Consider the following 24,273-nt stretch of genomic DNA (forward strand, 5'->3'; position numbering starts at 1 on the left):
TTATTATGTGTTTCCTACAACAACCATTGAGAATAGTTAATGATTTTTCAATAGGTCACTCATGTATAGCTCTATTTATTCTCTTTAGAAGTCACTTTGAAGATACCAAAGTATAGTACAACAACTCTTGATAATTTCCTACCTCTTTTGTCTCTAACTCACTATTATTTGTCTATTCGTTTTCCTGAGAAACTATTTTGTAGATAACAATATGTAAAACAACAACCATTGATAATTTCCTAAAAAAAAATAAATAAATAAAAGAAATCCCCTGTGGCACACCCTCCTGCAGGAACTCAGATTCTTGCCTTTGTGGGAAAGCCCTTCCTATCTGGCTATGCAAGAAGGAAGAGACTAGGGTGCTCAGGTGCTACTCACAGAGTCCACAGAGAGCCCCACCTACACTTGTGCTTTCACAGGTGTCTGCATGCTCCAGTTTCCCAGTTTGCTTCGAGTTCCGAGGAGACAGTTTGTGGCTACCGCTCTGCTCGGTCTGTTGCCATGTGTCTGTCCGCCTTGGGTGCCAAAACATGGCTGAAAGCTCCCCAGCCCATTTCTATCCGGTTCTCTTTGGTTTTGTGGGTTAATTCCTCTCACAGTCCTTACATCACTATGGTGGCATCTGGGCAGAGTGCAGATGAATACGTCCATTCTCACTACTGTATTTTACTGAAGCTCTGATGCTCAGCTTTTAAAATGATTTTGGTTAATCAAGAGGTAAACAACATGAGACAGATATCAGGAATAGGGGGAAAAAGGACCAAGGAAATTTTAAAAAGTTTTATAGTCTATCCTCCTTAGTTTCTCAGAAGGCTCAAGCCCTGTAACTATTTCCCATTGACTGCTTAACCTTAGGTGAGTTACTTGGCATCTCCCCACTTAAGTTTCTGACATCCCCTGCCTTGCAGGGCCGTGTGAAATTGTTTTGGTTAATGATAGTTCCATCATATGGTCATAAAAGAGTTGAAAATTGCTATCGCCTAGGAACAATGCTGTAGTGCAGCGCATTTGTGGCAATGCTGGAATAAACAAACCTACTGCAGGGCTAGTGAGATGAAAGTCTAATGTGTAGTTTTACATAGCAGGAGTCCCCAACCTCCAGGCCACAGATCCCTGGAGGGGTCCTTGAACTATTAGGAACCAGATGGCACAACAGGAGTGAGTGGTGGATGGGCAAGCAAGCGCAGCTTCATCTGCAGTTACGGCTGATCCCCATCGCTCTCAACGCCTGAGATCCACTCTTACCAGATCAGCAGCGGCACCAGATTCCTATAGGCAGGTGAGCCTTGCTATAAACTGAGCATGTGAGGGATGTAGGTTGTATGGTCTTTTGAATCATTCTGAAACCATCCCCCAACCCATGGAACAATGGCCAAAGTTCCAACATACAGTACCAGATTCTTGGATATGAGATAATGATAACAAATGACTATATTGCTGGTTTGGGTACGTACTAAAGTTTTATGGTTATTTTTATAAAAAACAGTTTAATGCAAACTGCCCTGTCCCTCCAGCAGCAGCCTCACCCCTCATGTGCTCAGTGCATCTCGCGGGTACACCACGAGGCCCCGGTGAGACTGACTGGAGCGTCCTGGTTTATGTAAGTGTGTCTATCACACCCCCACGAGGAAATCACCAGCAACGGACTCCTCAGCGTGTACCCCCCCGGCTGAGTGACACAGGACTGCACTTCCCAAAGGCGAGCCGAAGAGTGCAGAGCCGCTGGGTGTGGGGAAGAAAGGGCGATCTTTCTTCTTGACACCACCATTTGGGAGGTCAGGGGACACCCACAGGGACATCTGCTGAGAGTGAGAGCTGCTTTTATTCAGTAAACGTTCACTGGGGCACCTTTAGGGCAGAGGGTCCCGAGCCAAGTAGGCAATAGGCAGTGAAGACCCGAATAAGGAGACGGTATCCTCACACTGGGAGGCAGAATGAGACCCAAGAGACAGGGCTGCCGTTTGGAAGAGAAGAGAAAAGCCGGCGAGCTCACCAGCCCGGGGCACAGAGGCCCAGAGTTCGCATTTACCTTTTTTGGTCTTACAGGGTCCGCATTCAGGGTGAATCTCTTGCAAGGGAAGGGATATCACCTTGGCCAGCCCGGCGTTCAGCATGTACTGGTACAGGCGCTTAAACGTCCGCTCACACAGCCCCTGGCAAAACACAACACGAGGCTACGACTGAGCAAGGCGCTGGAACCCACTGAGGAGCCAGGTAAACACACATGAGCTCAGGACCTGAATCAACTGACTGTCTTCCATGAGGAGACGCTGCAGGTACTAATGAGGAAAGGCTGCCAAGCTACGTTGCCAAGGAAACAAAACAAGGCTGAGAGCAGTAAAGAAATGATTCCACATTTTGATTACAGGAGGGGAGAAGAGATTTGCTTAAAGAGATCCTGAGGGTAGGAATAAGGCAGGCAAGAGACGAGCAGGAGGAGGCTTTTCATATTGCTTTGAATTTTTTAGCCAATTTTAATAAACACGTGCACGCGCGCACCTCGATTAGTGGAACAAACAAGAAAAACTCAGATGAAAAAAATTTTGCCAGGCACAGAGGTACACACCTGTAATCCCAGCACTCTAGAAAGCTGAGGCAGAAGGATTACAAGTTTGAGCCCAGCCTGGGCAACTTAGCAACTTAGCAAGACCCTGTCTCAGACAACAGGAAAAAAAAAAAGGAGGCTGAGAACATAGCTCAGTGCAAAAGTCCTGGGTACACTGGCCAGTCCTACAAAAAAAAATTTAATAAAATAGCTAAAATGTGGTCCAAAGTGAAGAGTACACCCACCCTATAACTCATGCTTCTGAAGGCCGACACAACACAAAGGTCCTACGCATTTCCTTGCTGCAGGGGTTACTAACAGGCAGCCTCCCATACGGGTCATGCCTTTTAATCTACATAATGTTTTTTTAAAAAGCAATTTATTTGCCAACACTGAAAAGTGACAGCTTTCATACTTACAACAAAACTAGACTTGCTTCTCTTGAAAAGCTACGAGCTGGCATACAATGCTAAGAATGCAGCTCCTTGGCTGGGCATGGTGGTGCATGCCTATAATCCCAGCACTTGGGAGGCTGAAGCAGGAGGAATGCTGAGAGTTCAAGGCCAGCCTGTGCTACATAATGAGTTTAAGGCCATATGGCCAAGGCAAATATGCCAGCTTGTATACGGCATCCAGCGTTCATCTAGCACATTGTAGGAAGACCCCATGGAAACTTGTCCACCAAACCCCAACCCTCGGAGCCAGGGATGTAGCTCAGCAGTACACTGCCTACTTGGTAAGTACAAGGTCCTGAGTTCAATTTCCGGTACAAAACAAAACAAACAAACAAAAAACACCACAACCCTCAGCAGGTCTACATCCTAAGCAAGAGAGGATGGTGCAGACCCGCCTTGGGGCACGGGGGACTGCCATCCAGACTTGCATAGTCCTCCACGCAAAAAGAAGCAGTAGAGCCAGGCGTGGTGGCGCAGGCCTGTAATCCAGCACTCGGGAGGCTGAGGCAGAAGGATCATCACAAGTCTGAGGCCAGTCTGGGCTTCAAAGTGAGTTCAAAGTTGGCGTGAACTACATAGTGAGACCCTGTCTCAAAGAAAAGGGAGCAGCAGCAGTGCTCTCCCCAGCCCTAAAAAGATGCCTTCTGTATTCAGGGCATCTACCTCGTCTACAAGCCAATTAGTCTGCTCTCTGTGACCCCTACTGCTAGATGCTGATTACACATCCCCAGGGGAACATACCAGGAGATTTTCACACTTCATACATCTAAAATCAGGTATGCCATATGCCTCCCCACATCCAAAATTCTTGTTCTTTCTGCACTGTTTTTTGTATTTTTTTTGGAGACAGGGTCTTGCTATGTAGTACAGGCTGACCTCCAACTCACAGCAATCCTCCTGCCTCAGCCTGCCGAGTGCTGGGGTTACAGGTGTGCACTATCAAGCCATGCCCCTCTGCAATTTATTCGAACATTCACAACTGCAAAACTACTGTGGGCCAGGCACCATCTGCCTAGCGGGGTCCAGTATGAGCAGACAGACAGGGTCCCTGCCCTTTCAGAGCTTGTCCGTGCTCCAGGTTACCTCAGCGAGCAGCAGCCACTCAACCGAAAATCATGAGCTCACCTTAGGATGGTTCCTCATTCCCCTCTAATCCCACCTCAGCTACTCCCTGAGTCCGGATAGCTTCACCTCCAAAATGCTTCTCAAGTAACTCAAGCTCTTGTGGCTAACCACCAGCCAAGCCAAGAGCAGCACTTTGCTGCCCACTCCAGCACCGCCCCAGCAGCTCGTCCTCCAGAGAATATCTCTCTCTGGGGTGCTGCTCCATGCACGTACCATACTCCCTCGGCAGTTCTCACGGTGAAGCTCCGGGGCTCAGGTCCCACCTACCTAGCCTGGCACTTGGGAACTTCCTGATCTGGCCCCAACTTCCTTTTCCACCATACCTCCAGCACCTGCCCAGGGCCAGGCATGGTGATGCACCCCTGTAATCTCAGTACTCGGGAAGCTGAGACAGGAGGATCACTGTGAGTTCAAGGCCAGCCTGTACTATAGCAAGATCCTGTCTCAAAACAAAACAAACCAAGCATGCAGGCCTTTCTCTCATTTAGTAGGATCTTCTGAAAGGTCTTCTCAGTCCACATTTTATTTTCCACTTTTGATAGAGCCTCGCATCCTGAGAAACTCTCTCCTACCCCGAACAGCAGGACACACGGGGTAACAAGTGAATCTCAGCCACAGCGTCTGAGAGGCGGCAGCACGTGGGAGGCTGGGGATTGCTGGCCAGGCATAACTAGCTCGCCACTGTCAGAAGCGACTGCAGGCCCGGGCTTGCTGGCATCTCTGACTTTTCAAGGGAAGCTGGAGGCCTAGCTTTCTTTATGAAATCTCAACTTTTTAAAGAAGCCAGATCAAATTTATTTTTAATAAGCCCAGTCTCACCCACAAGTCTCCAGTCTGTAACCTCTGTTTTGGGAGAGACTGGGCATTTAAGAATCTACCAATAGCAAAGATACTCTCTCCCCGTGAGAGCAATAAAATCAGAAACTACAGCTCCAGTAATGCAGCACCCAGTGACATGTAAGGAGGGTCCTGGTGTCTAGAATCAAGCTACAGACCAGCAGTGGTGACCGTATGGCGAACATGCCACAGCCAACCGCTAGTTATCACTGAAAGCTCTAAAAGGTTTGCCATCACTGCTCTGGACCATGTTCCTCTGGGGACTGATTACTAGGACTCAAGAAAACTGACTTCAAGTGTGGTAGCGCACGCCCGTAATCCCAGCACTCAGAAGACTGAGGCAGGAGGATCTGACAAGTCCAAGGCCTGCCCGGGTTACATACTGAGTTCAAGGCCAGCCTGAACTATCTAGTGAGATCCTGTCTCACCAAATAAGTAAGTAAATGAATAGAAACAAAAAACCTGGTTTTCACTCTATGTCCTCTCTCTTCCTCCACAGCACAGCCACGCTGTCATTTCAGCATAACATCACTGGGAAGAAAATTACAAGTTTCATGATGGAAGGAAATCTAAATGCTGAGATTTGGCCTTCCACATGAAGCATGACAGCAAGTCACAGAGCAAACCCGGGGGTAAAGGAGGTCAGCCCAGAAGTAAATGGAAAGCCTGAGCACTTCCTCATTGTGTGCAATAAAGGAAAATTCCACTTGTTCAAGCCCACAGCAGGCTTTGGGTGGCAATTCCCTAATCTGTATGTGACAAAGGCCTCCCAACCGTGTGCGTGGACCAAAGCCAGCCCAGCACCCAGGATGGCCTCCCACACTCACCAGCTCCTCCCGCAGCTTGCCCAGGGTCTCGGTTCGGTTACTGCGGGTGCTCAGCATCCCCGAAAGCTTCTCCATGAGGATGTCGTACTTGCTCCTCCTGCAAGAGACACCAGCCGGGTCGTTCTGCTAAGCACCACCTACTGCAAAGCACCGCCTGCTTTTCAAACATGGCAAAGCAAGGCTGAAATAACAACACAGCCAACCAGAGAAGCTTCGTCTTAGGTCTCAAGGATCATCCCGCCCAACTCCCACATTTTACAGATGGAAAGACTGGCTGACAGCTGTTGGGTCACATGTCCAAGGTCACCTAATAAGTGACAGTGCACCAACTAGATTCTACAATATTAATGAAGTGATTCCCTAAGTACCTTACATTTTTATAGTACTTCAATGTTCAGGAAACATCTTACAGATTTCCTTAGAAATCACTTGGGAGGGGCTGGGGATTTAGCTCAGCGGCAAAGCGCCTGCCTGGCAAGTGCAAGGTCGTGAGTTCGGTTCCCGGTACAGGAAAAAAAAAAAAAAAAAAAAAAAGAAATCACTTGGGAAGAAGAGTGGGGATTATCCCACCTGCCATCTCATGTCTATTATGAAGTCAATGTCATGGCAAACACTTCCAAGCTAACAGCCAGCATGGTGTGTTCATGGTGGCGTGTGCCTAGAGAAGGCGGGGGAGGGGGTGCTGCAGGGAGGTACCCGGCTGCCAGTTCAGTTGGACAAAAACAGCTTGGCCTGGGTCGCAGTCTGAGAAAGGAAAGCATGTATACGGGGTTCACAGACTAGACCCTCTTCTCCATGTGTACGTCTCTTAGTGAATGAGAATCAGCGAAGGGCAGGTGTGTACTGCACACTAACTACTATGTATATGAAAGCATTGTGTGTTCACCCAAGAGGAAACAGTGGTTCAAGAGGCCAAGTGTCTTTGCCCAGGTAAGGGGCAAAGATGGATACACAGATCTCCACTTAGTTCATGTTCTTTCTCCTACCCTATGCCTGTCACTCTCAGTTCTCTACAGATCATAAACCATGCCAGTTGTGAGTCTAGTGAAATAGTTACTTAACTAACAGATCTCATGATTAATTAAAATGTGAATCACCAATATTGTACTCTGCAACAAACCAGAAGATAGATTAGAAACTTACAGTGTTTTAACTGTGTACATGTTTGAAGGCTAATCAGAATCAACAGGCCACCCAACAGGACAGATATGACTTTCACTCCTGGAGATCCACAGCCAACAGTTCACACATACATATCGAGTGGGTGCGATAAACTTTGACCCTTACACTTAATCCTGGGCTTGCTCCCCTCCTTTCTGAGGGTATTTCTGGCTCCTGGAGTAAAGACCAAGGAACTCTGTTGACTGCCCAGAGGAGAACCAGTCATTCTCCATGGTCCAGGGAAGGTCAGTCTGCTGGCCCACGTCCCAATTATCCCTCAGTACCACTCAGCTTCACTTTGGGGTGCCGGGAGCCAGGAGCTTGGAGCTCACTCACCTGAGAGCACTCAGGGCCCACACCAGCTTGACCGTTCCCCACCCCAGCTTCTACCCCTCCCACACAGGGTGCAGTTGAGGGATTTAGGTTGAACTCTGCAGAGTGGTAAAATATTTCTTTTCCCATGTACAGTACTCAGTCAGCCCAACTGCAAGGATTAAAGGGCCAGAGAAAATCAACTCACTCTGAGACTCCTTGGTCCTCAGAAGGGAATGTGCATGTTTTGTCAGCTTGCTGACAAGTATGTTGGACTATGATACCCAGCTAGAATAGCAACACCATGCACTGTAATCATTTAGTGGGATCTCACCATTGCATCCATGAGTTGATTATGGCTGCATGCTTCAAAAATGCCCAATATGAAACTGACATAATTCAATCATAGCTTTGTCACCTAACCAATCAAGCTTACTTTTATTTTTACATATTTATATATTTGTATTTTTATTTTTATGTCTCTGGCCCTGAATTTCAACAGAATGTTAATAGTTTCTACCATTGAGCAGTGGAGTTACAGGTACTTTTTTTCTCTCCATTTTTCTGTATAATTTCCATGTTTTCTAAATGAGCAGGACAAATCTGCATCAGAAATATATCTTTTTTTAAAAGATAGTCATGTTCTGACTGGGCCTTAAAATTTTTAAAAGCATACTATGTAATAAAGAAATAAATAAAATAAAAGCATAATATGCATGCCTGCAATATAAAAATAAGCAAATTTTTGTTCTCTACAAACCATACCTGTCCACGTGGAACCGGTTCAGAAGCAGGAGGATTGAGTGCTGCTGAGCTCCGGTGGGTAATCGGATGACATGCGACTGCATCGTAATGAGCCCATTTTTGTTCAGAATTTTCCTGTGGTAATGAAGCTTCCCAGCATCAACCCTGTGGCACAAGACGGTGGGCTGTATCATTTTGCCTATTGGTAGCTTTACTCTCACAATGTACAGGTTTTTCACTTGGACATAAACACCACAGACACCCCCCCATACACACACATCCAGCCGACCGAAGAAGACAGTCACCGTGAGACCATGACCTTCAGACAGAAAGCTATGCATTTGGGGTGCAGGGCACAAACGCCAGTGAGCCCCATTACTGAAAGGGGAAAAACAAACCCTCTCATACTTGAAAGCAGTGCTGTGAAGGTCTCGCTGCAGCTCCCCTTGCCATCTGGACCGGCCTAGCCGCTCCAGGATACAGTAGGAGAAGTCGGGGAGCTTCAGGTCAGGGTCCCCTTCTGCGCCTATCAGGGCCCGATAGCGCATGTCTTGGGAGGCAACAATTATCAGCTTCTTGCCCCACCTGCAAGGCAGAAACAAGCATAAGCGGACACACATTCAACTGACTATAAAAAATCCGCAACATGAAAAAGTAGAAGCTTACAGAATCAGCACTTTCAGCTTCTCCTGAGAAGTTTGCCATAACTCCAAATTCACCCAGGCAAGTTTTCAGAGTCTTAGCATGACACAGGGCGCAGGATGAAGAGAGTCAGTCTAACTTCCTCACTTAAAACCCTCCCAGGACTTGCTGTGCAGGCCAAACCCAGGCTCCTCACCATGGCCCGGAGGCCCTCCGTGAGGGGGTCCTCCCTGTGAGCGCTGTCTTCTTCCTAAAACAAGCTATTTCCTCTGCCTGGCTGCTTTCCTCCCGGGCCTGACGCTTTCTCATCCTTCGGTCACAGCTGAGCTGGGACCCTAACCCTCCCCTACAGTCTTCACAGCTTAGCACTCTCAGAAACAACTTCTTTTTATGACATTCTTCTCTGCCTCCCTTACTCAGACACCAGTGCCATGGAGCAGGCAACCTGTCTATGGATTCACCAGGACAACCTTAGTCTAGCATGAGTGCACGCAACAGGACAGCGGTGTGGTAAACCGAAGGCTCGCTTGCCAAGCAGGCTCTGTTATCACTGAAAGCTCTAAGAGCTCTACCATTGTGGCGGGACCTCCACATGCACTTGTTCGGTGAATGACCCAGCCGGGTGAACTGGGCCTACAGAAAACAAACTTCAGGATCAAAAGCTCTGAACTCTGATTTTTCGCTTCACTGCTGAAAACCAGACCTTGAACATACCATTAGTTCCCCAAATGACTTGATATGTGAAACATAATGCCCCAAACAGGCCCCAAAACAATTGTAAGCAAGACACTTCAAGACACCACAAGTGAGAAGACTAATTTCCAGAGGCTGTGTCTTAGTGCGCATTTTCCACTGTTTACAGTTAAGATGCCACGCTGCTTTGCCAACAAAATTAAACCAATGTTATGCGCAAAATGGCTCATTCCTTTCACACTGTCTTGGGGCTCCCGCCCTGGCCCCACATGAGAGATGCCAGGAATGCACTGGTACAGATCCCAGCCCTCACACCATGCTTGCTTCACGTTATCCAGCTGGAGGACAAGGCGTCACCATGGGGTAGAGAGAGGAGCACAGAGCACACCTGGGACCACGGCCACTCTCTCTGCCTTGTTGTTTACGGATAACTGGTCATGAGGGTCCCTGCAGTCAGCTCAGTCTAGCAGTTTTCCCTGCTCCTGACACACACCAAATGAGTTCACTTCTACCTCCAAGTAGCGAAAAGAAAGAAGAGGGATGGCTAGTAAGAGAGGACATGGTACCAAAAGAAAGGTCAGTTATGCCACCTACTTGAAGACTGAGGTGGGAGAATGGCAAGTTTGAATCCAGCCTGGGCCATTTAGCAGGACTGTGTCTCAAAATAAAAAACAAAAAGGGGCTGGGGATGCAGTTCCATGGTGGGGTGCTCTTGCGGTCAACCTCCAGTATTGAAGAGAGGAGAAAGAGAGAGATAAGATAGTTCTGCTGGGGCTGGGGATGTAGCGCAGCTGCATAAGCGCCTGCCTGGCAAGTGCAAGGTCCTGAGATAGATTCCCGGTACCAAAAAAAGAAAGAGAGTTCTGTTGGATGGTGAGCCACACCCACATGCGAAGGAGAAAGCACCAATGGGCAGGCAGAAGCAAAGACCCAGGAGACAGACAGGCTGAGGGACACAGAGGCAGCAAGCAGCATGAGGTACAGGGAGCTCAACTCAGGGGAGAAAGGAAGGAAGAGAAGCATCCAGACCACAGCCCCGGTGGGGCCACCCAACTCAGAGAGGCGCAGGACACGTGGAAAAGGCTGCAAGGAGAGAAAGCAGGGGGATGTCACGGGGCAACTTCTCCCATCCAGCCTGAGCAGTAGAAAGGGGCTGAGAATAGGGTTGGGTGGTTGAGAGAAATGACCACTGGGACTGGCCACCTGGGAAAATGGGACCCTGCCTGAGACTCATCAAGGCCCAGCCGGGCAGAACAGTGCCCTACTAGGAGGAGAGGGCCAAAGGTGCCATACGAACGCTGGCTAGCACTGCGGACACAAAGGAAAGGGAAAGACAAGACCTCAATTTCAACCAGCCTCAGAGCAGCGGAGTGCAGAAGGCCCAACTCTGGCTCAGCGCTTGGTGCAGGGCTGGTGAACTCAGACATCCCCTCAGGCTGCGCCCTACACTCCTTCAGCTCTGGCCACACCCCTCAACTCAGAGCCCTCATTCCTGGGCCTTTCTGAGGGTACAAATCAGTTACCTGTCAAATGCTTCCATCATGGTACAGCGAGGCTGCAAAGACTTGGTCCTGATGTTATTGGTAATGTTCTTCCTCTCCTTGAAGTACTGGCACGAGCCCTGGATGCCGTCCTTATTCTCTAGGATCATATGAATAGGGTAGACATCCTCCAAAGGGACCGGATCCCTCCGGGACTCCAAAATTCCAGTTTCCAAATCAATTTCTTCATACCTGAAGGGAAAAGCACAAATACCAAAACTCAGCTCAGCTCCGGAAATAATGCACACCTGCCGTACTTGGGTGGTTTTTTTTGTTTGTTTGTTTGTTTTTTTCCCAACCTCCAGCAGAGATCAGAGAGGAGAGGAGCTCGCTCAGCCTTCCTGCCCCACAAATGCAGACGGTCTTGACAAACAGGTTCCTGCCTTTCTGTCCCACACAACACAGACCTTTCCAGGATCCCCCGCACTACCCTGTACGCTGCAGAAGCTGTGTCAATCAAAATCTCCTGACCTGCAAAAAGTTACAGCTTTTGGTCTCCTTCCAAACCTGGCACCTAATCTTTAGACCACCAAGTTTGGGCTGAATGATTCCTATCCTCATTTCATTTGTCACTTTTCCATCTTTCTTTAGTTATTTCTCTAGCTAGCTCTCATCCGTTTTTATGGTTTTATCACTTGCAGGCTAACAATTCTCACCTTTGACCCTCAGTCATGCCCTTTCCCACCAAGCGCCAATGTAATGTTTTCAACTGTCTACCAGACCTTTTAAATTGCGTAAGACCAAACAGTGTGACTGCCTCTCATCAACAATTAGACATTCTGGACTTAAATTTCTTCCTTTATCCAGTCAACCACATCTGTCAAGTTTTCCTTTGGATCCTGGTCCACATCCTGCATGAGACTAGTTGAAGCTAAATCCCATGTATGCTTTTCTCTCCCTTGCCCTTCTGGAACCTCCAACTTTTTAACATTCTATTTTGCAATCATGTCTGTCTTCTCCCCAGCTTCCAGGGCACCATTCTGGCCTCAGTCTTCTGTCTCTCCGGCCACACTTTCCTAGTCTGGTTTTGAAGTTTCTGTAGCCTCCACCCAAACTTGAAAGGTAGGCGCAGCCCAATGCTGTGTCTGAGAGCCTCCGATCGTGATGGCTTCTCACCTAGGGATGATTGTATTTGCCAACAGCTTTTATTATCATCGACACAGGATGACTCAGAGGTCTAACCCAGCCCCTCCCTCTGGCCTGCTTTCACTCCCAGAAGCCAAATGTTTACTAACAGAACCTTTGCACGGACAACCCCAGGAACCTCCAACTCAGTGCATCTCGAAGCACATTCAGCATTTCCTCCCTCTGTCAGATTCCATCACATACTGTTCTGTATTCCCTACCTCAGGCAAGGGGGTGGACATTCACTCAGCTGCCCCAATAGGGAGGGTGGGTTGGGAGGTGATTCCTACCTTTCCCTACATCCCACATCCACTCAAGTCTACAAATTCTTTCTCTTCTGCCTCACATGCCTTGGTTCCATCTTCTCCCCTTCATTCCCACACCCCCAGCGACAAACCAGTCTACCACTGGTCATCTGTGATGAGATTACTGCATGTCTCTCAGCTTCCCTCTGCCTTTAGTCTGATCCTCCTTTCAGTGGCTTCCTACTGTCTTTTGGATAAAGGAAAAACTTTAAGTGGATTAAATGAGAGTTCATTAATTTGGCTCAGGGCAGAGTAGGCATACAAAGAGTTCCCTGGATTCAAATTCTTTTTTTTTTTTTTTTTTTATTCTTTTTTTTTTTTTTTTTTTGCCTTTTTGAGATAAGGTCTTGCTATGCAGTTCAGGCTGGCCTCGAGCTCACTTTATATCCCAGGCTGGCTGGCCTCCAACTGCAAGGATTCTCCTGCCCCAGCCTCCTCAGTGCTGGGATTACAGGCGTGCGCCACCACACTTGGCTTGGATTCAAATTCTGTAATCTGTTCCTGCTAGTCTGACCTTGAAGAATTCACTTACACTGTTAATTTTCTCTTCAGGAAAGTGAGGATAACAAAACCTTCCTCCCCAGTTGGGATAAAAAAAAAAAACTAAACAACTTGCTACATCTAAACGTCCTAGAATAGTCCCAGATCATAATGAACATAAAGTGTCAACTGTTAGTCCTCATTCTCTACTTACAGTTCTATGCTTTGACCAAACTTAAATGTATGTCTCTTCCATCCGGCTTTCACATTTGCCATTCTCGGTTGAGACTATTCTGCCAATTGGAGGCCTAAATGCAACCTTAAGCCTTGTCTTAGCCGTGATTATCTCTGGGAACCTCCCCAGGACCCCACAATGTGGCTTACCATGACAGATTCTGGAAACAGACCCCTGGGTTCAAATCAATACTTACTTCCCACCCCAGCACCTTGGGCAGACTTAACCTCTAACCTTAACCGTGACTCAGTTTCCTCCTTTATATATTTGGAAGACAACAGCACCTACGTCACAGGGTCACTGTGAGGATCACTTCAGTTCAATCCCGATGCTCTCAAGATCTCAGAATGGCACCCAGTTCATAGTAAGCCCCCCATACACATAAGCTATTAGCATTACTGCTAAGCTCGCTGCTACACTGATAACGAGTTGCTCTAGCTCTCCAGTCTGACGCCAAATGAATGTCCCATAAAGGTTTGTGGAACTCAGCTGTCCCCAGGCTCGATCTGAACTGCCCCCTACTCCGAGCCGATCCTCCACTTCCGAGGCAATACTCTTTGAAACCCGAAGAATATCACCCCCGTCCCAGTTCTGCTCACCTTCAAGCACACACAGACATAAAAGGCCCCCCCCAACTTCACAGACCCTGGGCCCTGCAGGACCCGAAGGACCCCACGTTAACCTTCCCATCGCGCTCGCGCCCCCTCCCCCATCAGATCGCCCGCCCTTCTTCGGCTTCCCCCCTTTCTCGCGCCCTCCCTGCTCCGTGAGACCCCGGGCCGCGGGCCTGGCCGCTGACCGGTCCTGCAGCTGGAGGTCGGGGCGCTCCCGAGGCTCCTCATAGAAGCTGATGCCCGGATGCGTGGCAAGAGCCCGCCACAAAAACTCCTGCGTGTAGGGCTCCAACAGCAGCGGGAAGGGAGGCACTCGGGACTCCAGACGGCTCCACAGAGCGGGCAAACACAAGCCATCAAGCCCCTCCAGGGCCACTTCGTCCAACAACGACTCCAGCGCGTCCATTGCTTCTACAGTTAGCAGCGCCCGGGGCGCCTGCGCACTATGCCGCACAAGGGCCCTCGTCCAGCGCGCCTGCGCACAGCGAACGGCGGCCCAAGGAGGCGGGTCGTACCCCGCGGTCGGGACGCTCCAGCGCGCCGACGTGACGTCACTCCCCTGGGGGCGGGCTCAGCGAATGGAGGTCTACCGCCATTGGTCCGGAACCCTGCAGTAACCAGGGGAACTGCAAACAGTGCAGGGGAAGCTTCCTGTTCGAGCAACCGGAACCACCGCCTCTAGGTATGGATGGTGAGTGTCTGTGGGCCCCTCCGGGAGGGCGGGCGGTTGGTCCCTCGTCGCTCCTGAGTCTTCTCCAGGGGGAGTACCAGGTCGTACACCCTCTGATCACCACTGCCTGTCCCAAGGTGGTCACCAACCTGAGGGAAGAAGAGGCCGAGCGATCCGGGTTGGGGAGGAGAGGAAGGGGGAACGGTCAGTGATTCTCCACGGTTCAAGCTGTGGTCGTGTGAGACTCGTGCTGGCGAGGGGCTTGATGAGGGAATGGCGAGGTAGAGATCTGAGGAGGATCTTGCGCGTCTGGGGTGGTGGAACTGTAGGATCGGGGAGCTGGTGTGGAGCGGAGCGTGATCCTGGGAGTGCATTCGTCAGTTGCTGGAAAGGTGGACCTGGGGAGACTCCCTCGCTTTACTTTGGTGTTAATAAGAGCCCACATTAACAGTATTGCTCGCTGTCACGAACTCTTCACGGGCGCTCAGGCAAGCTTCATAACTGTCATTTGAAGTCAGTGTTTACCCCATTCTACAGATGAAACTGAGGCTAAGAGACGTTAGCTTGTCCAGATCGGACAACCAGCAAGCGGCAGGAAGAGTGAGGGGCCCAGAGACTGTCTCTGGAGCTGAGTTACGGAGTTTGGGATTAGAACGGTTCTCAGGGTCCGTTTATCCCAGAGCTTGGCAGTGCCGATGTCTGCAGGGGCCGACTGAGTGGGCTGGATTAGGGCTTTGATTAGAAATCCGCCCCCCCGGGGCTGGGGATTTAGCTCAGTGGCAAAAGCGCCTGCCTGGCAAGCGCAAGGTCGTGAGTTCGGTTCCCAGTACCGGAGAAAAAAACCAAAAAAAAAAAACCAAAAAAACAAAAGAAATCCGCCCCCCACTTGAGGTAGAAGCTGCTCGCTCAGCTCCTACCAATTGCTTCGTGGGACACTTCTCAGAAGATCATGACAGCCAATCATTCTGAAGGCCAGGGCCGGGCTGTGGGGTCATCACGTCGGAATTCACTTTGCAGATGGAAAGGCCAAAGCAAGGAATACTGGTCAGTCTGTGCTAAAGTTCAGGTCATTGTTCTTACAGCACTATCGCACACTTCCGGGGAACTGCCTTCCGTGGAAAGAAAAAGTTGTTGGTTTTTGTTTGTTTGGTGGGCTTTAAATTTTTTTTGACAGAGTCTCACTCACTATATGTCCAGACTGGTCTTGAACTCACAGCGTACCCCAGACGGCTTAAAACTCACAGTCCTCCTGCCTCAGCCTTTTACATGCTGGGATTACAGGCATACACAACCACACAGCTGAAAAATGTTTTTAGTTAAACTTTCTATCATATGCTTAAAAGGTACCTTTGCCTTTTGAACTTTTGAGGTAATATAAAAATGCCTTTTACTGGTACCCTGTGGAAAAGTCAGTATAATGTTGCTATACAATACTTCTCAAACCTTTGAGGCCTTCAGACAGCTTTATGCTCTTCCTGCAAAAGAGTTTGTGTGTATAGTATCTATGGTATTTATCATATTAGAGATTAAAACTAAGCTGGGTGTGGTGGTACATGCTTTTAATTGCAGCACTCAGGAGGCTGAGGCAGGAGGATTGCTGTGAGTTTGAGGGCAGCCTGGGCTACAGAGTGAATTTGAGACAAGCCTGAACAATGAGACCGTGTCAAAATAAATGACAGCGCCAGGCATGGTGGCACACACCTGTAATCCCAGCACTCGGGAAGCTGAGACAGGAGGATTGTTGCGAGTTCAAGGCCAGCCTGAACTGCATAGCGAGACCCTGTCTCAAAAAGACAGCTGGGCACAGTACACATGCCTGTAATCTGAGTACTCCTTGGAGGCTGAATTAGGAGGATCACCAAAAGTTCAAGGCCAGTGTAGGCTACAAAGGGAGTTCATGGATTACCTAGTGAGACCTGAATTACCTAGTGAGACCCTGTCTCAAAAAAACAGCAGCTGGGCGTGGTGGCACACACCTGTAATCCTAGCACTCTGGAGGCTGAGGCAGGAGGATTGCTGCGAGTGTGAGGCCAGCCTGGGCTACAAAGTGAGTTCAGGGCCAGCCTGAACCACATAGCAAAACCCTGTCTCAAAAAAAAAAAAAAAAATCTTATAATGTATCAGTTTATTTTGAAATAAGAGTGATAAACTCATTACTTCTGAATATAAATAATTTTTTGAGGTATTAGAGATTAAACCCAGGGAGTCCTGAGCTATATCTGCAGCCCTTTTTGTTTGTTCAGCAATTTTTTTTAAGTTTTGAGACAGACTCTTGCTAAGTTGACCAGGTTGGCCTCAAACGTACGTTTATTTGTTTGTGACAGGGTCTCACTGTGATCCGGCTGGCCTCAAATTTATTTCCTTCGCTTTCCTTGGCCTTGCACGTGCCACTATGCCTAACTTATAAATAATAGTTTTAATGAAAAACAACTATATTGTTCCCAAAATATTAATAGGAAAGGTGGCCTCATTTTACATCTTAGCAAATCTCTTCCAGGTCTGGCTTAATAATAAGCCCTAGACTCTCATTTCTGCGTTAGCATCCATAACAGTTGTGCTGTTTTGGCTGGTGTATGTGAAGAAGATCCGGCCTTACCCAGATACACAAGTAGAGCAGGGAGGAATATTTTAATTGCAGATTCAGACAATTGTAGAGACTCTTTTGATATAACAGAACTTCATAAGAGGCAGTTTCTTAGGGTCAGTCACAACATGGTATCTAAAACTATGTTAATGAACTGTTATACTTTGTTACATTAAAATCCATTAGCCTCTCTTGCCCTTTGATGGGCTATTTTACTCATATATGATTTTGTAAAATCAACCATTGTTTCATTTTGAAAATGTTCTGTAAATTGTGCACATCTTGCAGGCGGTGACATTGGAAATGTCATTATCCAATACTAAAAAAAAATCATGCCGGGCATGGTGGCACATGCCTTTAATCCCAGCACTTGGGAGGCTGAAACAGGAGGATCACTACCAGTTTGAGGTCAACCTGGGCTACGTAGTAAGTTCAAGGCCAGCCTGAGCTGCATAGCGAGACCCCGTCTCAAAAAAAAAAGACATTCAGGGTAATGGAAACATTTTTCATTTGCTTTCACTTGAAAGCTTAAGCATTACATTGGTAACAAATAACTCAAATAACTGTCAGTTGTTTCCTTGAAGTCACAAGTTCATTTTTTTTTGGTTTTGGTTTTTCTCCGGTACCGGGAACCGAACTCACGACCTTGCGCTTGCCAGGCAGGTGCTTTTGCCGCTGAGCTAAATCCCCAGCCCTGAAGTCACAAGTTCAGTTCATTCATCTCTGCGAAAATAGGTGCTAAATACCCAAGTCTGAATAACTATAATTTGTCTATTGTTGTTCATTCAAATGAAAATGACAATTTAAACAAAATGTAGTTAGTTCATCTGGCAACTCAAGTAATCATGCGAGTGTTTTCTGGGATCAGCTATCTTGGCTTCTAGCGGAAGTGTTTTAAGTGTGAATTCCATTGTCTCGCAGGGCACAGTATGGAAAAGATGAGTACTCATGGGCTGAGATTTAATAACATTTTTATTTACTGCTTCATCAGGACATTCTTCAGTGAAAACGATTTCTTTGTTTGCTGATTTTTACTGTACGTGGCAGTAAAAAATACAGTAGCCGCTAGTACAGTTTGGCACCGTGGCCTTGATTCAGGCTGCAAGTAGTGAGGCCACAAGCAGCTAGACTCCATAACAGTTGTGCTCTTTCGGCTGCTGTGTATGAAGAAGATGCGGCCTTACCCAGATGTGCAAGTGGGTTTGCCTCCTCAGTACAAATGTCAACGTGGTGAAAAAGTCTTAGACATCTGATGAGCGTAGTTTGTCTTTGTAGACCCCTCCTACTCGCAGGATCTGTGGTACATATTTTGGGACACACAGGCTACCGATCATTTTGAAGGAGTCTGATTTATTGCTGCCACCCCCTCCATACTGGTAATTAAACCCAGATTCTACATATTGAGCCTATATCCCCAGCCCTTTTTAATTTTCTTTTCTTTTTTTTTTTTTTTGTATATTGAGACAGGATCTTGCTAGGTTGCTGAGTTCCTCAGCCTGGGCTGGAACTTGTGAGCCTCCTGCCTCAGTCTTCCATAGAGCTAGGATTACAGAGTATGCCAACACACCCAGCTTTTATTACCTCTAATTATGTATCATCTCTGCACACTTAGAATAATATTATTATAACCCTATGGAGGAATCTGCCCATTTTCACAACAGAAGCATTTACTCTTAAGAAAGTATTTACCCTGAGATTATGTTTAACCTTCAGAGAATCCTGTTGGTGGCGCACGCCTGTAATCCCAGCATTAAGGAGGCCGAGGCAGGAGGATCTTTGCAAGTTTGAGGCCAGCCTGGGCTACAAAGTGAGCGCAAGTTCAGCCTGAACTGCATAGCAAGACCCTGTTTCAAAAAGACAAAAAACAAAACAAAACAAGGAATCCTGTTTCCCATTCCAGTGTTTAGAAGTTTGATTTTCACATAATTCTTACAAGCACATATCTTTTGGTTAAAATGAATCATGCTTTAATGAATCATGATTCTAGCCAACTAGGTAAGCCAAGCTCATCCTTATTAGAAAGGCGTTGATTTCCTAAACTCACATAAGCTTAAACGTCTCACAAGTAGCCCCAAACTAGACTGCAATTTGGCTTATTCTACAGATCATCTTAACTTTTCATATTCTCATAACCCTTTGGTTTTGACTTTGAGCAGTTGGTGCAGGATGTGTAATGCTTTTAGGTTGGGGGGCTTTATAGCCCTGAATTTGAGTCTCAGCTATGTACTGTGACCTTTCAAGGCTCAGTTTTCCTGTCAGCGAAATGAGATGATGAGGCCTGCCTTGTTTTTGTGGATTTAACAAGACAATCCGTGAAAGCCGTTAGCAGCCTGGCTGGTATACAAGAAAGTGCTCCTAATGGTAGCTGATGGTGTCATTATTTGCAAATGGATAGACTTCAAACTGCTGACAGAGTTACTTCCGATGAAGCTCTCCAACAAATAATAACTCTGTATAGACAAAACCCAGTGTTTGACATTTATTATTTACGTGAAGGTAATTGGCAGTGCAGTTGTCCTCCATCCATGAAAGTTTGTTCATCTTTGCTTTAAAGTCAAATTTTTCCTAGTGAGGTAGTTTAGGAAAACCTCTCAGGTTTGGGGGAACATAATAATTAGGCAAAAGTTCACATCAGTGTAACAAGGAAGGATTTTAAAGTTGTTCGTTTGCTTTTGCTCCCGTTAGAGCAAATGTTCCACATATCCCCTGCTTATACTGTTCATTTGCTCAGCAAATTTTCCCAAAGAAGTAATAATGCCAAGATGAAATTTAGCCACACTTGTCCAAATAATCCCAAACTGCAAAACAGGCAGTCATTTAATTAGTAAGGTTTTGCTGAAAGTACACTGTCAGCGCATCTGGTGTCTTCTGTCCTTGTGCGATATTTACCTGGGCTCCTAGTTTGTCTGTTTCTCTTACCATTCAAAATAAACCAAGCCGGGTGTAGTGGCGCATGCCTGTGATCCCAGCACTCGGTAGGCTGAGGCAGGAGGATCATCGCAGTTTGAGACCAGCCTGGGCTACAAAGAGAGCTCAAGGCCAGCCTGAACTGCATAGCAAGACCCTGTATCAAAAAGACAAAAAAATAAATAAATAAAATAAAAATAAACCAAGCAAAAGCTAAGAAGAGAATAAAAGTCAGACAAAGCACACATTCAGCAGGCAAAATAGATATGTACACCCTAAGGCAGTGATGGCGAATCTTCTAGAGCTTTCGATGATAATGAATTGTTGTGGCGTGTGTGCCATGGGTTCACCACCCCTGCCCGACCGTCTCTGTGTCTGTTTTTTTGCCATGTCCCCCCTTTTTTGAGACTGGGTCTCACTTTATAGTCTAGACTGGTGTTGAACTCATTTTGTAGCCCAGGTTGGCCTTGAAATTGGGGGATCCTCCTGTCTCTGCCTCTGAAGTACTAGATTACAGATGCAGGCTGCCACACGCAGCTCGCTCTGTTTTCTTTGCGTCCTTCCTGCCATCTGATCCATTTCACTGTTTTCAGCATCCTTTGCATCCTATCACTTTAGCTTACAGGAATTTGGCACACTGTGTTTTGCTTATTTTTCCTTACGGCATTTATTCAGTGATTCAATAACATATCACCGCATTCTGTGGGATCCAGAGATCCCACAATAAGGTCAAATCCTGCTGGAGGGTATATGGGAATCCTTTCATTAGTCTCAGAACTGTTCTGGGGCTGGGAGTGTATCTCAGTGGTAGAGCACTTGCCTGGCATCTGTAATGCACTGGGTTTGATTCCCAGCACTGGCGGAGAAAAGAACTTTTTTGTAGAATTAAATTTATTTAAAGATATAAATTTAAAAATGTAATTTTAAAAAAGGAAAGAAACTGGGATAGGGGAAAGAAGGAAGGAAAAAGCGAATATATATATGTGTATATATATAAAGAGAGAGAGAGATACACACAAGATAGTTAAGATAGTTGTATTATTAATTTCTCTTAGTTCATTGAAAAGAAAGGTTTGTGCTAATATTGTTTGGACAATTTAATGCCTGTATCTTGTGCTCTGGGTAACTAAAGATGACAATACTCAATGTATTAACCATTGTTACTCTCCTATTACCTTGTTTTGAAATCTTACTTTTTTCTCTTTAAAATAAAATTTTAAAAATAAATAAATATTTCATTAAAACATAAATACATGGTCGAGGATGTAAAAGTTGAATTTTTCTGCCAGGGGCCGCCAAATAAAGATTTCATGGCTGAATCATTGCCCGGGCATGTTTCCTTGGCCCATAATGTCTTGTTTTTTCAACATTTGAATCAGTTGTCAACATTGAAAAGTTGGCAGATTTCTCACAAATGTCTAATTGTGGTACAGTCTTGAAAATATCAATGAAGTCTTCTAACGCCAACTCAGAATTCTGCTTGGGAATAACTCCCTCGCCGTGGGAGACAAGGGGAGCGTACCCCATGTGGAGGGAGGTGCTCTTTCCAGGGCCAGCGCTCCTACCTTCCTGGCTTTCCTTTTGCTACTTGCCTGAGCCCTGGATATCTAAAGGTAGAATGTTACCCTGGTATTAACTAGGCAGTTTTGACAACCCCCATGGACTCCGTGATCTTTGATGCTGTGCAGTACTTTTTTTAAAAAAGGAAGATACTCTTTGCCCTAAAGGACCTCTTGGGTCTGGTAAGAAAGTCAAACAGAAAACGTAACTACACTCCAACGTGGAAGTGCCAGGAAGATCACGTTTGTAAAGGTCATCCGTTTCCCAGAGCACTCAGGCCCTCTGTCTGCCGCAGTAAATAAAGTTTTATTGGAACACGCCTTTGCCTGTTTGGATCCATGTGGGGTATGGCCACTTTCATGCGACAGTGGCAGAGTTGGATAGATGTGTCAGGCCATATGGCTCACACGGCCAAAAATACTTCCTGTCGGGCCCTTTCCAGGTAGTTGTGCCAACTGCTGCCATAGAAGATGGGAGGTAATTCACAACACAGCTCAATGGGACACTGAGATTGTGTCTGCGCCACATGGCTAGAAGGTAGCAGAGCCAGGATGGAAGCCAACCGAGCCTGCGCCCAGTAGTGTGACGTCAAAGACACATCTCAAGCCTGTCCCCGCCAGTAAGTGGCCAGGTTCTCACACCTGCAGTTACCTGCCATTGGGCTGGTGGAAGGACTAGTGCAAAAGACCTCACTGTAGAGCTAGACAGGCACTCTGCATGGAGGGTAGCTACCTTCCAGGCTGTAGGTAAGGGCTTATACTGAGAATGGGGTTGGTTGGAAGGAGGAGCTGGAAGAATTCTTTGCATAAGAATAAGGTGTGGCGCAGCTGTCCTGGGGGTTCTGAACAGCCTGGCCCTTGCAGCCTTAACCATTGCCTTGTGGATGTGTCAGTTTCCATGGGGAGTTCTTCTGGGCAAGGAGTCCCCCACCCTGCCTCATCTCCAGGCACTTACCCAACTCCTGCCGGAGGCTTTATACCGTGCTGTGCTGGGTCTGTAGATGTGTTTTTCCATCTTCAAAACAGTGACTGCACATAAAAGCCTGGATTTTTCAGTCTCCTGATAGAAGAGGTGTTTTCATGGCCATGCCCTTGAGCTTGGACATATGCTGATGGTTTGACTCCTGCACAAGACATGTCAGTGATCCCACCTTCCCCTCATACCATGTTCTTTCTTTCCCCCTCCTGCCTGGCCCAGGCTGTGTTCCCTATCAGCTGTGGCCTTTTAACTCACTTCTGCCCTCTCAGTCGCAGGGACAGGCACTGCCTGGGGCATGAACTTCCCGTGGCAGGTTCCCAGGCATCCTGCTGCATCGAATATTTGGGGGACTCCGCGCCTTTCTCCCTCTTTGAAGGGAGAAACCCCTTTTGTTCCTTTGTACGTCCAAGACCTGGCACATGAATGTTTGCTGGGTTGACACTGTAACCAGGAAAGAGACAACCATTTTGTCCTCCAGTGAGTTGCTGGCCAGGCTCCAAAAACCAGAGAAAATGCTTCAAGCCAAGCCTCCAGGCCACGCTCCTAGAGACCGGGCTGGTCCTTTTTCTCCAGTGGGCACTGCGATTTGCCCAGCTGCCCTTTGGAATAAGTCAGCCCGGTTCTGATAATGCCTAACCCCAGCTGCCTTTTCAGCTGGCCGTCCTGCTCCCCTGCGCCATTTCCTATCCCAGCAAGGTCACTCCTCTTTCCCGCCCTGCTCTGGAGCCCACCCTGACTACCCCTGGCTGATGGACTCCACCTTAACATATCCTTCGGAGATAGCTGAGTTATGGCAGCATCTGGCAGGAAGTTGGAATACCACAGATACCTGCTCACCTACAGGGGCCACCGCACTTTGCTAACTGCCTTTACAATGCACTGTTGATTTTCTCAACCAAAGAAAACAGTGCCAGGTGTGGTGGTACATGCCTGTAATCCAAGCACTCAGGAGGATCACTGGGTTTAAAACCAGCCTGGGCTGCATAGTAAGTTCAAGGCCAGCTTGAAATACATAGTGAGACCCTGTCTGGAAGGAAGAGAGGAAGGAACGAAGGAAGAGAAAGAAAGCGAGAAAGAAAGAAAACAGTCCTAAACTATTTAGACAGATTTTATGAACTCACCTAAAATCACAGACGGTTAGAGCTGGAAGGAACTTGACAGATCCAGTCCAGAATCACGTTTTGGAGACCCAGCCATGTCTCAGAGCCTTGAGGGTCCCATGCAGGGGTCACAGACGTAGAGGGCTGCACGTCCAGGTGATATAAATGACTGTTGTGGCCAAGGTTTATTTCATCGTGTTGTTCGTGGTGACTTCTTTCAACACCTAAATGCTGTACATACTCTGGAATATTCAGTTTCATAAAGAAGTCTGTTATCTACTAATTTCTTGGTGCATGTGGTATCCCTAAATCGGCTATAAAAAAAAACAGTCATTGTATCGCCCTCCCCCCCAGTTGTGAGAATTACCCGCATCTGTAGGTATGAAGCCCTTTGCCCAGGGGGCACACGATCAGTGCATTTGTTAAGTGCAAGCTTCCATAAAGAGGAGGATACTGGTGGTGGTTCTCACTTCTGCTGGACTCACAGACTTCCACTTTCTTTCTTTCTTTTTTTTTGTCTTTTTGAGACAGGGTCTCATTATGCAGTTCAGGCTGGTCTTGAGCTCACTTTGTAGCCCAGGCTGGTCTCGAACTCGCAACGATCCTCCTGCCTCAGCCTCCCGAGTGCTAGGATTATAGGCGTGCACCACCATGCCCGGCTACAGACCTTCACTTTCATCCTCGCTGTAGGGAAAACTTTTCGAGACCTGGTGAAAAAATGGCACTTTGGACTTGACCTCAGAGGCAGAGACAGCCAGCGAAGGCGGGGGTGGGAATCGGAGGGCACTGTGCCATCTGGCAGGCTGCTGCCCTCAGCTCCTGACAGCATTGCC

The 24,273-nt window shown here is 47.4% G+C and overlaps 2 protein-coding genes and 2 long non-coding RNA genes across 11 annotated transcripts in view; 2 read left to right on the top strand and 2 right to left on the bottom strand.

Moving 5' to 3' along the window:
* Positions 1-14,138, bottom strand: part of Gtf3c1 (general transcription factor IIIC, polypeptide 1, alpha 220kDa) — a gene marked incomplete at its 3' end in the record, with an annotated part of 72,586 nt that extends 58,448 nt beyond the window's left edge. Inside the window, 6 exon segments of the mRNA XM_005405141.2 lie at positions 2,030-2,153; positions 5,790-5,886; positions 8,028-8,171; positions 8,415-8,591; positions 10,865-11,074; positions 13,827-14,138. Coding sequence (XP_005405198.1) covers positions 2,030-2,153; positions 5,790-5,886; positions 8,028-8,171; positions 8,415-8,591; positions 10,865-11,074; positions 13,827-14,047 — 973 coding nt within the window. The 5' untranslated portion in view covers positions 14,048-14,138.
* On the top strand, positions 2,129-5,672 carry LOC106146717. Its single transcript, XR_001231279.1, has 2 exons — positions 2,129-2,214; positions 5,462-5,672. It is a non-coding gene; the product is annotated as an uncharacterized LOC106146717 (long non-coding RNA).
* A 123-nt stretch (positions 14,139-14,261) lies between the features above and the next one.
* Kiaa0556 (KIAA0556 ortholog) overlaps positions 14,262-24,273 on the top strand; it is a 191,178-nt gene continuing 181,166 nt past the window's right edge. For 3 of the 7 annotated variants that reach the window (XM_005405142.2, XM_013504825.1, XM_013504824.1), the window contains exon 1: positions 14,273-14,332. In XM_005405142.2, the coding sequence (XP_005405199.1) occupies positions 14,326-14,332 (7 nt within the window). In that variant the 5' untranslated portion in view covers positions 14,273-14,325. Of the gene's footprint in view, positions 14,333-24,273 lie in introns of all 7 variants that reach the window. The other 4 variants (XM_013504821.1, XM_013504826.1, XR_001231277.1 and 1 more) reach the window with 4 other exon arrangements.
* Positions 19,923-23,984, bottom strand: LOC102008426. 2 transcript variants are annotated; one of them, XR_264085.2, is made up of 4 exons: positions 23,808-23,984; positions 23,462-23,682; positions 22,317-22,485; positions 19,923-19,959 (listed from the first exon to the last, which is right to left on the bottom strand). It is a non-coding gene; the product is annotated as an uncharacterized LOC102008426 (long non-coding RNA). The 2 variants fall into 2 exon arrangements; XR_001231278.1 differs by lacking the exon at positions 23,808-23,984 and having other exon boundaries at positions 23,462-23,784.

Source organism: Chinchilla lanigera, unplaced genomic scaffold (assembly GCF_000276665.1).
Source record: "Chinchilla lanigera isolate Chin_1 unplaced genomic scaffold, ChiLan1.0 scaffold00092, whole genome shotgun sequence".
NCBI lineage: Eukaryota > Metazoa > Chordata > Mammalia > Rodentia > Chinchillidae > Chinchilla > Chinchilla lanigera.